The 17382-nt window shown below is 46.8% G+C and overlaps 1 protein-coding gene across 1 annotated transcript in view; it reads right to left on the reverse strand.

Annotated features, from left to right (window-relative positions):
• Positions 1-17382, reverse strand: part of LOC143285983 (uncharacterized) — a 44939-nt gene extending 27557 nt beyond the window's left edge. The window contains exons 1-7 of the mRNA XM_076593449.1: positions 17251-17382; positions 13978-14295; positions 11948-12100; positions 11239-11441; positions 7100-7232; positions 5185-5302; positions 2614-2827 (exon numbers count right to left, since the gene is read on the reverse strand). Of these exons, the coding sequence (XP_076449564.1) occupies positions 2614-2827; positions 5185-5302; positions 7100-7232; positions 11239-11441; positions 11948-12100; positions 13978-14244 (1088 nt within the window). The 5' untranslated portion in view covers positions 14245-14295; positions 17251-17382. The remainder of the gene's footprint in view (positions 1-2613; positions 2828-5184; positions 5303-7099; positions 7233-11238; positions 11442-11947; positions 12101-13977; positions 14296-17250) is intronic.

The following is a 17382-nucleotide window of genomic DNA, read 5'->3' on the forward strand; positions in this document are numbered from 1 at the left end:
AAACACACAGTGAACCGCGTTACTGACTGCCTGTGTCACCTGTACTCCTCAAACACACAGTGAACCGCGTGACTGACTGCCTGTGTCACCTTTACTCCTCAAACACACAGTGAACCGCGTTACTGACTGCCTGTGTCACCTGTACTCCTCAAACACACAGTGAACCGCGTTACTGACTGCCTGTGTCACCTTTCATCAAACACACAGTGAACCGTGTTACTGACTGCCTGTGTCACCTTTACTCCTCAAACACACAGTGAACCGCGTTACTGACTGCCTGTGTCACCTGTACTCCTCAAACACACAGTGAACCGCGTTACTGACTGCCTGTGTCACCTTTCCTCAAACACACAGTGAACCGCGTTACTGACTGCCTGTGTCACCTTTCCTCCTCAAACACACAGTGAACCGCATTACTGACTGCCTGTGTCACCTTTCCTCCTCAAAGCACACAGTGAACCGCGTTACTGACTGCCTGTGTCACCTTTCCTCCTCAAACACACAGTGAACCGTGTTAATGACTGCCTGTGTCACCTTTACTCCTCAAACACACAGTGAACCGTGTTACTGACTGCCTGTGTCACCTCTCCTCAAACACACAGTGAACCGTGTTACTGACTGCCTGTGTCACCTTTCCTCAAACACACAGTGAACCGTGTTACTGACAGCCTGTGTCAACTTTCCTCAAACACACTGTGAACCGTGTTACTGACTGCCTGTGTCACCTTTCCTCAAACACACAGTGAACCGTGTTACTGACTGCCTGTGTCACCTTTCCTCAAACACACAGTGAACCGCGTTACTGACTGCCTGTGTCACCTTTCCTCAAACACACTGTGAACCGTGTTACTGACTGCCTGTGTCACCTTTCCTCAAACACACAGTGAACCGTGTTACTGACAGCCTGTGTCACCTTTCCTCAAACACACTGTGAACCGTGTTACTGACTGCCTGTGTCACCTTTCCTCAAACACACAGTGAACCGTGTTACTGACTGCCTGTGTCACCTTTCCTCAAACACACAGTGAACCGTGTTACTGACTGCCTGTGTCACCTTTACTCCTCAAATGAACCGTGTTACTGACTGCCTGTGTCACCTTTCCTCCTCAAACACACAGTGAACCGTGTTACTGACTGCCTGTGTCACCTTTCTTCCTCAAACACACAGTGAACCGTGTTACTGACTGCCTGTGTCACCTGTACTCCTCAAACACACAGTGAACCGTGTTACTGACTGCCTGTGTCACCTGTACTCCTCAAACACACAGTGAACCGCGTTACTGACTGCCTGTGTCACCTGTACTCCTCAAACACACAGTGAACCGCGTTACTGACTGCCTGTGTCACCTCTCCTCCTCAAACACACAGTGAACCGCGTTACTGACTGCCTGTGTCACCTCTCCTCCTCAAACACACAGTGAACCGCGTTACTGACTGCCTGTGTCACCTCTCCTCCTCAAACACACAGTGAACCGCGTTACTGACTGCCTGTGTCACCTGTACTCCTCAAACACACAGTGAACCGCGTTACTGACTGCCTGTGTCACCTGTACTCCTCAAACACACAGTGAACCGTGTTACTGACTGCCTGTGTCACCTGTAATCCTCAAACACACAGTGAACCGTGTTACTGACTGCCTGTGTCACCTTTGCTCCTCAAGCACACAGTGAACCGTGTTACTGACTGCCTGTGTCACCTTTACTCCTCAAACACACAGTGAACCGTGTTACTGACTGCCTGTGTCACCTTTCCTCAAACACACAGTGAACCGTGTTACTGACTGCCTGTGTCACCTTTGCTCCTCAAGCACACAGTGAACCGTGTTACTGACTGCCTGTGTCACCTTTGCTCCTCAAGCACACAGTGAACCGTGTTACTGACTGCCTGTGTTACCTTTCCTCAAACACACAGTGAACCGTGTTACTGACTGCCTGTGTCACCTTTCCTCAAACACACAGTGAACCGTGTTACTGACTGCCTGTGTCACCTTTACTCCTCAAACACACAGTGAACCGTGTTACTGACTGCCTGTGTTACCTTTCCTCAAACACACAGTGAACCGTGTTACTGACTGCCTGTGTCACCTGTACTCCTCTCAAACACACAGTGAACCGCGTTACTGACTGCCTGTGTCACCTGTATTCCTCAAACACACAGTGAACCGTGTTACTGACAGCCTGTGTTACCTTTACTCCTCAAACACACAGTGAACCGCGTTACTGACAGCCTGTGTTACCTTTACTCCTCAAACACACAGTGAACCGTGTTACTGACTGCCTGTGTCACCTTTCCTCAAACACACAGTGAACCGTGTTACTGACTGCCTGTGTCACCTTTCCTCAAAAACACAGTGAACCGTGTTACTGACAGCCTGTGTCACCTTTCCTCAAACACACAGTGAACCGCGTTACTGACTGCCTGTGTCACCTTTCCTCAAACACACAGTGAACCGTGTTACTGACTGCCTGTGTCACCTTTACTCCTCTTATTTCCCTTTTTTTCCTTCTAATTTCAACCACAAATATATATGACTGGTCATTAATTTAACGCCTGTTCACTAAAGCAATTTTAGACGACACATATATGTCAGTGTGTTTGTATATGTGACCCACCTGATACTGGTGAGGGCGCGGATGCCGAAGGGCCCCATGATGGGGTCCTGCTGTGGGGTGGAGGAGGGGGAGGGGAGGGAGGCGATGGGCTCTCTGTGGTGGTTCTGCCGCTTGGGGTGCTTGTGCCACATGTCGTCACACACCCCGCACAGCTGCTTGTTGTCGCACAGCCCGCACCACAGGGTGGCCGCCGTCTCCCCGCAGATGTCACAGGCTGCAAGAGATAGTGGTGGTGATAACAATGATAATGATAATAATGATAATAACCGCTGGGTGGCCGCCGTCTCCCCGCAGATGTCACAGGCTGTGAGATAGAGTAGTAGTAGTGATGATGATAACAATGATGATGATCATAATGATTATAACTACCAGGTGGATGCTGTTTCCCTGCAGATGTCACAGGCTGCAAGAGATAGTGGTGGTGATAACAATGATGATGATAATAATGATAATAACCACAGGGTGGCCGCCATCTCCCCGCAGATGTCACAGGCTGTGAGAAATGATGATAATGATGATAATGACAGTAATTATAATAATAATAACGATAATAATAATAACACTAATAATCACTGGGTGGCCACCGTCTCCCTGCAGATGTCACAGGCTGTGAGAAATGATGATAATGATGATAATGATAGTAATGATAATAATAATAACGATAATAATAATAACACTAATAATCACTGGGTGGCCGCTGTCTCCCCACAGATGTTACAAGTTGGGAGATATAGTAGTAGTAATAATGATGATAATGATGATGATCATTATAATGATTATAACTACGGGTGGATGCTGTTTCCCTGCATATGTCACAGGCTGGGAGAACTGATAATAATGATGACAACAATGATGATGATTATAATAATAATACTAATAATCACAGGTTATAATAACGATAATAATAACAATAAAAAATAAGAATAATAATAATCACAGGGTGGCTGTCATCTTCCCGCAGATGTCACAGGCTGGGACAGACAGTGGTGATGATAATGATGATGATGATAACTACAGTAATGATAATAATAATAACGATAATAATAAGATAACCACAGGGTCCCTACATATGTCAAGGCTGGGACAGACAGTGGTGATGACAATGATGATAACAATAATAATGATTACAATAACTATAATACTTATGACAACAATAATCACAGACAGGTGGAATAAATCAATGAATTACCACAGAAGTGGCAGAAACTTCGGATCATACAAGCTCTCACTACGCTGCTGGCCCAACTGCTGTCAATCTCTGGTCTGAGCCCAGCGTTGAAGCTCATGTCTGACTTTAAAAAACCCACCTGGCCTCTACCTTTGTGCAGGCTGAGCACTGAAGCTCATGTCTGACTTTAAAAAACCCACCTGACCTCTACCTTTGTGCAGGCTGAGCACTGAAGCTCATGTCTGACTTTAAAAAACCCACCTGACCTCTACCTTTATGCAGGCTGAGCACTGAAGCTCATGTCTGACTTTAAAAAACCCATCTGACCTCTACCTTTGTGCAGGCTGAGCACTGAAGCTCATGTTTGACTTTAAAACAACAACACCAGACATCCTACCTTTATGCCGACTGAGCACTGAAGCTCATGTCTGACTTTAAAAAACAACAACAGACATCCTACCTTTATGCAGACTGAACACTGAAGCTCATGTTTGACTTTAAAACAACAACACCAGACATCCTACCTTTATGCCGACTGAGCACTGAAGCTCATGTTTGACTTTAAAAAACAACAACAGACATCCTACCTTTATGCAGACTGAACACTGAAGCTCATGTCTGACTTTAAAAAACAACAACAGACATCCTACCTTTATGCAGACTGAACACTGAAGCTCATGTTTGACTTTAAAACAACAACACCAGACATCCTACCTTTATGCAGACTGAACACTGAAGCTCATGTCTGACTTTAAGAAACCCACCTGGCCTCTACCTTTATGCCGACTGAGCACTGAAGCTCATGTCTGACTTTAAAAAACAACAACAGACATCCTACCTTTATGCAGACTGAACACTGAGGCTCATGTCTGACTTTAAAAAACAACAACAGACATCCTACCTTTATGCAGACTGAACACTGAAGCTCATGTCTGACTTTAAAAAACAACAACAGACATCCTACCTTTATGCAGACTGAACACTGAAGCTCATGTCTGACTTTAAAAAACAACAACAGACATCCTACCTTTATGCAGACTGAACACTGAAGCTCATGTCTGACTTTAAAAAACCCACCTGACCTCTACCTTTGTGCAGGCTGAGCACTGAAGCTCATGTTTGACTTTAAAACAACAACACCAGACATCCTACCTTTATGCCGACTGAGCACTGAAGCTCATGTCTGACTTTAAAAAACAACAACAGACATCCTACCTTTATGCAGACTGAGCACTGAAGCTCATGTCTGACTTTAAAAAACAACAGACATCCTACCTTTATGCAGGCTGAGCACTGAGGCTCATGTCTGACTTTAAAACAACAACACCAGACCCCCTACCTTTATGCAGGCTGAGCACTGAAGCTCATGTCTGACTTTAAAACAACAACACCAGACCCCCTACCTTTTTGCAGGCTGTCGTCAAGCTGTGAGGTGGACATGAGGTGGTTGGTCTCCCCAGCAGTCTCTGCGGTGGGCAGGCTTTCTGCCTTCAGTTCTGTGTCGCCTCTGTCCGCCTCGCCCTGAACCAACACTACTCTTGCAAGTCATGTTATGTGCCAGCTAATGTCCAGGATGTGGCGTGTGGTGTGGTGGTGGTGGTGTGTGTGTGTGTGTGTGTGTGTGTGTGTGTGTGTTTTGTGTGTGTGTGTGTGTGTTTATGTTGTGTGTGTGTGTGTGTGTGTGTTTATGTTGTGTGTGTGTGTGTGTGTGTGTGTGTGTGTGTGAGTGCGTGTTGTGTGTGTGTGTTTTGTGTGTATGGTGTGTGTGTGTGTGTGTGTGTGTGTGTGTGTGAGAGAGAGAGAGAGAGAGAGAGAGAGAGAGAGAGAGAGAGAGAGAGGTGAGTGGTTGTCTTCTTTTGTGTTTTGCATCCAACTGACATATTGTTGTCAAGCACTATGACAGGACTGAAAGGAGAATATGAATGTTATTATTCTTTATCTTCTTACTATTATCACGAGCCCCCTTCGTGATTATATGCACTAAAAAAAAAATCAAAAACACACGTTAAATCCATGCCAGCATTCTGTGGGTTATGGAAACAAGGACATACCCAGCAAACTAACCCCTCCCTGCCCTGTGAAAAGGGAGTATAACTGCACACATGGTGGGGGTAGCAAACTACTCCCCCCCCCCACCAACCCCTGAAAAGGGAGTATAACTGCACACATGATGGGGGTAGCAAACTACCCCCCCCCCCCCACCAACCCCTGAAAAGGGAGTATAACTGCACACATGATGGGGGTAGCAAACTACCCACCCCCCCACCAACCCCTGAAAAGGGAGTATAACTGCACACATGATGGGGGTAGCAAACTACTCCCCACCAACCCCTGAAAAGGGAGTATAACTGCACACATGATGGGGGTAGCAAACTACTCACCCCCCCCACCAACCCCTGAAAAGGGAGTATAACTGCACACATGATGGGGGTAGCAAACTACTCCCCCCCCCCCCCACCAACCCCTGAAAAGGGAGTATAACTGCACACATGATGGGGGTAGCAAACTACTCACCCCCCCCCCCCACCAACCCCTGAAAAGGGAGTATAACTGCACACATGATGGGGGTAGCAAACTACTCACCCCCCCCCCCCCACCAACCCCTGAAAAGGGAGTATAACTGCACACATGATGGGGGTAGCAAACTACCCCCCCCCCACCACCAACCCCTGAAAAGGGAGTATAACTGCACACATGATGGGGGTAGCAAACTACCCGCCCCCCCCCCCCCCCCCCCCCACCAACCCCTGAAAAGGGAGTATAACTGCACACATGATGGGGGTAGCAAACTACCCCCCCCCCCCCACCACCAACCCCTGAAAAGGGAGTATAACTGCACACATGATGGGGGTAGCAAACTACTCACCCCCCCCCACCAACCCCTGAAAAGGGAGTATAACTGCACACATGGTGGGGGTAGCAAACTACTCCCCCCCCCCACCAACCCCTGAAAAGGGAGTATAACTGCACACATGATGGGGGTAGCAAACTACTCCCCCCCCCCACCAACCCCTGAAAAGGGAGTATAACTGCACACATGACGGGGGTAGCAAACTACTCCCCACCAACCCCTGAAAAGGGAGTATAACTGCATATGTGATGGGGGTATAAACAGCTGTAAATGTAAAAGCCCACTCATAGATGCGAGTTGCAGCCCAAGATTCAAGAAGAAGATGAAGAAGAATATACAAGTAAGTTCAATTTTTGATTCCAAGTTGTGAAATTTCCTCTACGCGTATACAGAGGCAGAGAAGCAGTACCGACGAACAACAGTCCAACCACAACACCACCCCCCCACCCCCTCCCCGACTCACTCACCTCCACATCTCTGGACACGGGCGTGGGGGGAGGGAGCTGGGAGGGAGGGTTGACAGAGGAGGGTGGGGGGTTGACGCTGATGGTGAGGGTGTCTGTCCCCCCTGTGGGATCCCAGAGCTGCACCACCTGGTTCCTGAACACACAGCCTTCACTGATCAATGTTCCTGAACACACAGCCTTCACTGATCAATGTTCCTGAACACACAGCCTTCACTGATCAATGTTCCTGAACACACAGCCTTCACTTATCAATGTTCCTGAACACACGCACACACAGCCTTCACTGATCAATGTTCCTGAACACACGCAAACACACAGCCTTCACTGATCAATGTTCCTGAACACACGCAAACACACAGCCTTCACTGATCAATTTTCCTGAACACACGCAAACACACAGCCTTCACTGATCAATGTTCCTGAACACACGCAAACACACAGCCTTCACTGATCAATGTTCCTGAACACACGCAAACACACAGCCTTCACTGATCAATTTTCCTGAACACACACAAACACACAGCCTTCACTTATCAATGTTCCTGAACACACACAAACACACAGCCTTCACTGATCAATTTTCCTGAACACACGCAAACACACAGCCTTCACCTATCAATTTTCCTGAACACACGCAAACACACAGCCTTCACTGATCAATTTTCCTGAACACACGCACACACAGCCTTCACTGATCAATTTTCCTGAACACACGCAAACACACAGCCTTCACTTATCAATTTTCCTGAACACACGCAAACACACAGCCTTCACTGATCAATGTTCCTGAACACACGCAAACACACAGCCTTCACTGATCAATTTTCCTGAACACACGCAAACACACAGCCTTCACTGATCAATGTTCCTGAACACACGCACACACACAGCCTTCACTGATCAATGTTCCTGAACACACGCACACACACAGCCTTCACTGATCAATGTTCCTGAACACACGCAAACACACAGCCTTCACTGATCAATGTTCCTGAACACACGCACACACAGCCTTCACTTATCAATGTTCCTGAACACACGCACACACAGCCTTCACTGATCAATGTTCCTGAACACACGCAAACACACAGCCTTCACTGATCAATGTTCCTGAACACACGCAAACACACAGCCTTCACTGATCAATGTTCCTGAACACACGCAAACACACAGCCTTCACTGATCAATGTTCCTGAACACACGCAAACACACAGCCTTCATTGATCAATGTTCCTGAACACATGCACACACACAGCCTTCACTGATCAATGTTCCTGAACACACGCAAACACACAGCCTTCACTGATCAATGTTCCTGAACACACGCAAACACACGGCCTTCACTGATCAATGTTCCTGAACACACGCAAACACACGGCCTTCACTGATCAATGTTCCTGAACACACGCAAACACACAGCCTTCACTGATCAATGTTCCTGAACACACGCAAACACACGGCCTTCACTGATCAATGTTCCTGAACACACGCAAACACACAGCCTTCACTGATCAATGTTCCTGAACACACGCAAACACACAGCCTTCACTTATCAATTTTCCTGAACACACGCAAACACACAGCCTTCACCTATCAATTTTCCTGAACACACGCAAACACACAGCCTTCACCTATCAATTTTCCTGAACACACGCAAACACACAGCCTTCACTTATCAATTTCACTTTTCGCTTTCAGTTCCAAGGAGGCGTTGTAGCCTGTGGATGGATCTGTAATTATGTGCTATACCACATCTGCTGGGGGGGGGGGGGAAAAAAAAAAAGAAAAGGGAAGCAGCTGCCTAATCTTGACACAAACTACGTGCTGATCAGGCTTTGACAGACTATCACTGGTAAATAAGTAAAAAAATAAAATAAAACACCAATGATAACAACAACAATAATGAACTAATACAAAATAGATAAATGAATAAGTAAATGAAAATAAAATGACAAAAATAAGATACACGAATAAGTGAATACATCAAAATATTGCCAGCCCCAAGTTACGTGGAACAGACTCCCTGGCAACCTCCAACTCCATCACCTCTTTTAAACCTGGCCTAAAAACTCACCTCTTCTCTCAGCAGTGAGTTTGGTTGGGGCATGTCTATCTAAACAGTATATATACGCCTGTACATGTGATGTGCTTGACTATGCATATATGCATGTACGTGCGAATGTGTGTGTGTGTGTGTGTGTGTGTGTGCGCGCGCGCACGCACGTGAGTGTGTGTGTGTGTGTGTGTGTGTGTGTGTGTGTGTGTGTGTGTGTGTGTGTGTGCATCCATATGTGCGTGTGTATGTGTACACCACATCTAGCTCAGAACTAAACAGAAGAGAAGAGCAGCAGATGTGTGACCCACGCACAGTTTCAATGCCCTGGTCAGGCCAGTGATTGCGGGAGAAAGGCTGGACTCCTCATTTTTCACACCACCTCCACTGCACTCACACTGTGGTCTCCGGCAGGATGGTGTGGATGATTTGGGGGTGGGGGTGTCTGTCTACCTCCACTGCACTCACACTGTGGTCTCCGGCAGGATGGTGTGGATGATTTGGGGGTGGGGGTGTCTGTCTACCTGCACTGCACTCACACTGTGGTCTCCGGCAGGATGGCGTGGATGATTTGGGGGTGGGGGTGTCTGTCCACCTCCCCCATACTTACACTGCGATCTCTGGCAGGATGGTGTGGATGATTTGGGGGTGGGGGTGTCTGTCCACCTCCCCCATACTTACACTGCGATCTCTGGCAGGATGGCGTGGATGATTTGGGGGAGGGGGTGTCTGTCTACCTGCACTGCACTCACACTGTGGTCTCCACTCACACTGTGGTCTCCGGCAGGATGGTGAGGATGATTTGGGGGAGGGGGTGTCTGTCTACCTGCACTGCACTCACACTGTGGTCTCCGCCAGGATGGTGTGGATGATTTGGGGGAGGGGGTGTCTGTCTACCTACACTGCACTCATACTGTGGTCTCTGGCAGGATGGTGTGGATGATTTGGGGGTGGGGGTGTCTGTCTACCTGCACTGCACTCACACTGTGGTCTCCGGCAGGATGGCGTGGATGATTTGGGGGTGGGGGTGTCTGTCTACCTGCACTGCACTCACACTGTGGTCTCTGGCAGGATGGTGTGGATGATTTGGGGGTGGGGGTGTCTGTCTACCTGCACTGCACTCACACTGTGGTCTCCGGCAGGATGGTGTGGATGATTTGGGGGTGGGGGTGTCTGTCCACCTCCCCCATACTTACACTGCGATCTCTGGCAGGATGGCGTGGATGATTTGGGGGTGGGGGTGTCTGTCCACCTCCCCCATACTTACACTGCGATCTCTGGCAGGATGGCGTGGATGATTTGGGGGTGGGGGTGTCTGTCCACCTCCCCCATACTTACACTGCGATCTCTGGCAGGATGGTGTGGATGATATGGGGGTGGGGGTGTCTGTCTACCTGCACTGCACTCACACTGCGATCTCCGCCAGGATGGTGTGGATGATTTGGGGGTGGGGGTGTCTGTCCACCTCCCCCATACTTACACTGCGATCTCTGGCAGGATGGCGTGGATGATTTGGGGGTGGGGGTGTCTGTCCACCTCCCCCATACTTACACTGCGATCTCTGGCAGGATGGTGTGGATGATTTGGGGGTGGGGGTGTCTGTCCACCTCCCCCATACTTACACTGCGATCTCTGGCAGGATGGCGTGGATGATTTGGGGGAGGGGGTGTCTGTCTACCTGCACTGCACTCACACTGTGGTCTCCGGCAGGATGGCGTGGATGATTTGGGGGTAGGGGTGTCTGTCCACCTCCCCCATACTTACACTGCAATCTCTGGCAGGATGGCGTGAATGATTTGGGGGTGGAGATGCTTCCCCACCTCCCCCATACCCTAAGTGGAGTGTTGGCCTAGAGGTAATGCATCCACCTAGGAGGCAAAAGGGTTGCCCCTGGCAAAATTCACTTCGAAAGGAAAACAAATAGAAAAAAACTGCAGGCAGAAAATTTGTTTTCTTGAATGGGTGGCACTGTCAGTGTAGTGATGCGCTCTCCCTGGGGAGAGCAGCCCGTAATTCACGCAGAGAAATCTGTTGTGACAAAAAGAGCAATACAATACAATACAATACAATACAATACAATACTCACACTGTCGTCTCTGGCAGGATAGCGTGGATGATCTCAGGGTGGGGGTGCTTCCCCACCAGGTAGCGCTCAAGCTCCGTGCGGGCCAGCAGGATGTCGGCTACCAGCTGACCTGTGACCTCTGGGTCAGGCTCGTCTGCCGCAAAGTATAACCCGTCCTCGGAGGGCTCCGAGTACCCCATCTGCTGCACCATCTCCAGCGCTCCCTGGCCAACACATGCCATCGTCATCATCACTTTCAGCTTCTCAAGGAGGCGTCACTGCCTTCACACAAAGCTGTTACTGCTACACCACATCTGCAAAGACACTGCTACACCACATCTGCAAAGACACTGCTACACCACATCTGCAAAGACACTGCTACACCACATCTGCAAAGACACTGCTACACCACATGCCTCTACCAGCAGGATAAGCCAACGCGCTTAGTCAGGCCTAGAGTGCTGCATGCATATATATTTGTGTGCCGATCTGAGAGGATTTCTTTTATGAAATTTTGCCAGAGGAGAACTCTTTCATTGCTATGGGTTCTTCTGGCGAAATCGAAACAGCTGGCATCTCTGGCTGACCTACTGTCGTAGTATTTGTTCTACTTAAATTGACTTTATACTTTTGTTTTAAGTGTTTCTGGTTTTTCACTATTTCGTCACAGGTGGACATCTTATCTAGCTGGTTGAATGCTGAGACAGAGTTCGGAAAACACAACACCTACCTCCATGGGCAGCACGCGTTCCTTGAAGATGGCGTTGCTGAAGTTGATCTGGCGCCACAGGTTGACGCGGGTGGCTGGCGGCTTCAGCAGGTGGCGCCCGTACTTCTCTAGCATCCCCAGAGCCACTGGGATTGTCCGCATCTGATCCACAGTCTGTATCACACACAGCCACACAGACACACCGCTCTGAGGTTGAATGAATGCACAGACAAAGACACACTACTCTTAGGTTAAATGAAGCAAACTGCAAAGACACAAACACAAACCACTCTTACTAGTCTTTGGTAGAATGAATGAACATGATTTCTACATAGTGTGCAAATAAAAGGTTGTAATTCAGTGGTACCTACACACAATGCAAAAACAACCAGAAGCACTTAAATGTATGTGCAACAGAAAACACACACACACACACACACACACACACACACAGAGTGACACACACACACACACAAATACAACTGATTTAGAAAAATGGGGGAAGGTGGGAGGGAGTGAATCATTTTGGCTAACACTGGTAATATGTTTGTGTGTGTGTGTGTGTGTGTGTGTGTATGAGTAATCTGTGTTTGTCACATGTAAATAAGACAGTTCACACCCAGCTCATCTTATTGATCTGTTTGTTTGTTTGTTTTTTTTAAAAATGTCACCATCATCTTTCAAAATTGTTCCTACAGATGGGCGTGTCTGTCAGCAGCCGTTGTGTGAGCTCCGATGTTGTGTTGTTCCAGACAGGTCAATAACCAGGCCACATCCTGACACCCTGACAACTATGTCTAGGTCACCCTGGCTGGCGGCTGACATTCTTCACTCTGGCAGACCCGTCTCCCATCAAAACTCTCAAATTTCAAGATCCTGTTTCAGTTTCAAGGAGGTGTCAAAGTGTGCACACTGATCCATATACGCTACACCACATCTGCTGTTAAAAAAAAAAAAAAAGCCAGTTGCCTGATCTTCCCGTAAACCCAACACACTGATCAAGCCATCAAGCATCAAATTTCCAGCTGACTGTAAATTTAAAATACTTCGTGCAATATAATATAATAATACAATAATAAATACAATATCAAGAGTTCTGTGTCTGAAGTCTGATAATCATAGGGATCCAAACAGTCAATCCTCAGGAGTTCAATACGTGGAGTGATGGCCTAGAGGTAACGCGTCCACCTAGGAAGCGAGAGAATCTGAGCACGCTGGTTCGAATCACGGCTCAGCCTCCGATATTTCCCCCCCCTCTACTAGATTTTGAGTGGTGGTCTGGACGCTAGTCATTCGGATGAGATAATAAACCCAGGTCCCGTTTGCAGCATACACTTAGCACACGTAAAAGAACCCACGGCAACAAAAGGGTTGTTTCTGGCAAAATTCTGAAGAAAAATCCACTTCGATAGGAAAAACAAATAAAAATGCACGCACAAAAAAACACCCCAAAAATGTGTGGCACTGTAGTGTAGCGACACGCTCTCCCTGGGGACAGCAGCCCGAATTTCACACAGAGATATCTGTTGTGATAAAAAGGAAATACAAATACTGAGAGGCAGATTGCCAGACACGCACCATGGCACACTTGCACCTTTCAGAAAGAAGGAATGCATCTGGAAAAAGCTTGAAGGGCATAATATACCCACCCACCCACCTCATGCACACAGTAATTTCACTGGTTGACTAGTTTAGTTTGTTATTTCATTTTGTTTTCTGTTGTTGTTTTTATGCAAATTGAGCAAAGAGGCATATGGAAAGTAATGATGGCATGAGCCATGGGTAATGTAGGGAAGGGGGTGCACTTACATCTAAAATCACAATAGATAGACATAAAATGAAAGAATGAATGAACAACCCCCCCACCCCACCCCCACACACACATGGACACATATGCACAGACATACATCCACACACACACACAAGCACACAGACACATGTGCAAACGCACACATACACACCTGCACACACACACACACACACATGCACATACAAATGCACATGCAAGCGCACACACACATGCACACACAACACCCACACCCATCCCCCACCTGACAGTTCTCCCTGAGCAGCTGCGGCACGTTGAGCTGGGCGTACTTCATGGCCAGGGGGCAGGGCAGCTCTAGCAGTGTCCTGAGGGGCTGGGAGGTGTCCCCCACCGCCCGCACCCCTCTCACCAGGGCCTGTCGCCCCTCGATCAGCTGGGCCTCCACCATCTCCTCCCCCATCTGGCCCCCTGCACCTCCCTCGCCGTTGTAGTACATGTTGAGGATGGTGCCAAGGGTGCTGTCTGCCTGGCCCATCAGTGAAGACTGCATGTGGGCCGGTTTTTTTTTGGTTTTTTAAATTTTTTTTAGGGGTTGGTTTTGCTGGTCAAAAGAAACAAATGGGTAAGTTAAATGAAATTGTTATACCTCTGGAATTTTTGGTTTTTGTTTTTATCGAAAAGACAAAATACACAGACGCACACAGACACACAAACACTCTCTCACACACACTAACATACATGTATACAGACACCCACACCCACATGCCAGGATACACTCACAGACACACTAATGTACACACACACATGCCAGTACACACACAGACGCTAACATCCAGACACACACACACAAAAGCGAATGAACAAAACCTTAAGAATAGGATTACTAGTGTTCTGCTCTGTGAGTGCATGTGTGTGTGTGTGTGTGTGGGGGGGGGGTCTGTGTGTCTGTGTGAGTATGTATGATGTGTGTCTGTGTGTGTAAACATGTGTGTACTTGTGCACAGGCATGTGCTAATGTACATGAGACAGACAGGCAGGGAGGGGGTAGTATGTGAAAGAGACAGTGGGTGATGAGTAAGTCTGGAGTGCAGAGAGGTCTGGGTCAGGGGCCTGGAGGTCGGGAGGTGTTCAGGGCATGACAGTGAGAGAGAGAGAGAAATTCATGTACACAAATCAACAAGCTGCATTTGGTCAGAAACTCAAATCATACTTTCCAAAACTTTCAGGCCATTTTCTCCGTCAACTTCTGCTTCCTGCGCTTCCACATCTGGACCTCAGATGGTTCAGCCATGTGGTACACCAAAGAAAGCACAGGGCTGGAGCGCATGGTGCCCACATTATGCGTGCATTTGGGACTGAGTGGCTGAGCACGGGTAAGCGACAATGTGTGTGTGTGATCGGAAGTGATATTTTATTTTTATTTTTTATTTCATGTCTCTTCATGTGCTGAATTTATCGGCCTGACATATGCATGTGTGAGTGTGAGTTTGTGTGGGCATTTTACTTGTATATGATCTATTTCCTGGACGTCTAGCGTCAGCTATTGGGAATTCTTATTCGACTAGTTTTCATCTATTTTTATGTTGCACATGATCACTTTATGTTAGTGTTTACACACAGCCTGTGATTGCACAAGTTAATTTCCATGTGGATTAATAAAGTGTTATTGATTGATTGATTAACTGATTCTGGATTGATAAAGTGTTACTGATTGATTGATTAGCTGATTCAGTGATTGACTTTTTAAAAAAATCAAAATTCAACTTGTGGCAATGTGATTTATGTACACCTGTCCACAAGCCCCACATGTATGTTAACTTCCACAGTTTTCAGTTTCAGTTCCAAGGTGTCAAAGTGTGTGGAATGATCCATATATGCTGCACCACAACAGCTAAAATAAAAATAAAATATGAGAAATAAAAAAAAGCTAACAAAAAACAAAACAAAAATAATGACACAACTTTCCTTGCATAAATATTTCCATGATGTGTTAAACTTAAAGCTAGTGTGCAGTTTCATTCTGCTCAACTTATCACTGAATAGGTTTGGTTTTTTTCCCCAGCTGTATATATTCTGCAACTCTACTGAAACAAAACAGGCCACACAAGTATCTATTCTATTCCATATTATTCAATGTTAAAATTATTATTTCAAGGTCCTTTTCATACATATGGGAATTCTATTTATATGTGAAAGTGGTGTGTATGCACACCACTGATTTAGTGCATGCATATATGCTTCATCACAGTTATGTGTGTCACTATGTGTATGTATGTGTGTGTGCGCGCATTTCTCTGTGTGTGTGTGTGTATGAGTGTGTGGAGTATTTGTGTGTGTGTGTGTGTGTGTGTGTGTGTGTGTGCGTGTATCACTGTATGTGTTTTGTGTGAGTGCTTGTGTGTGCGCACACATATTATGAGCACATGTGTATGTGTATATATATGTGTGTACATCTGTTCAACAACACTGTGAGATCTCTGCACTCAATACACTCCACAAGAATACAACTACCACACAAGCATCTGTGGGGTGCCTTGATCTGACATCCCAACCAGCTCACTCCAGAAAAAAACAACAACAAAAAACACACACCCAGAAACAAAGCAAATCCAACTGGAATCAACTGAGGGACTTGCAGAAATGAGAAGCAGAAACTCTGCATGGAAACAGGAGAGCAACCCTTTCTCTGCCCCCAGAAATTGGAGCTGTGTTGCCTCAAAGACTGATTGTTGAGAGTCCCACTGGAATCAAGCCCCAATCTAAACGCCAGGGTGTGGGGTGATCACACAAATAATTCACAACATCTAAAAGCATATCTTCCCCTTCTCTCCTTACTTTTACACCCCCCCCCCCCCCCCCCCCCCCCCCCCGCCCCCTCTCACCCCGTTTTAGAAAAAAAAAAGATACAAAACAACTACAGAAAGATGGCCTGCCACTGCCTTTTGCAGTGTTCAAGTCTGCTAATCCTCCGAGACAGACCGTCTGCTGGAAGCTCTTGGTTATGTCGGCTGTTATAAGAATAAAGAACGTATCCTTCTTTCCCAGCTGCTACTCTGCTGCTGCACTTATTGATAAAACCACTAAATATATTCAGAAATATCAGTGGGGATGGTAGAGAACTGGGCATTAATGTAAGAAAATATGATGCAAAATGCAAACCAACCACAAAAATTCTCTTTAAAAAAAAATCATTTTAAATATTCTTCCGTGCTAAATATTGAACTGATGAACAGATTTTAGCATTCCATGAATAATAAACGATAAAGTCGAGTTATTAGCTCGTTGTGTTCTTTAGTGATTCAGCAGTGATCAGTATTACAATATCCATTCGGGGTTGAAGCGTGCTCTAGTTTCAGTCTCAAGTCACTGTACTGTGATCGATCGAAGGCCCAGTTAATGATTCAAAATCAAAACTGAAACCCGTCTGCTTCTATCAATGAAACCAAATCACATGGAAATCTTGTCCGAAACCAACCCCTTTCAATCTTTGTATCATCACGTCTTGTCTACTTGTTTTGAAATTAATGTACGCAATAAAAGCGATATTCTGACTCACCTTGTCGAGAATGCCAGAGCACAACACAGCCAGCAACTAGGCAGCCATCTTGCGTGTTTTCACAACCAATGAACTTACCTCCCTTCACAAGGAAGTTTTTGGTCCCACTTTGTGTGTGTGTGTGCGTGTGTC

The sequence above is a fragment of the Babylonia areolata genome, chromosome 9 (assembly GCF_041734735.1).
Source record: "Babylonia areolata isolate BAREFJ2019XMU chromosome 9, ASM4173473v1, whole genome shotgun sequence".
Taxonomy (NCBI): domain Eukaryota; kingdom Metazoa; phylum Mollusca; class Gastropoda; order Neogastropoda; family Buccinidae; genus Babylonia; species Babylonia areolata.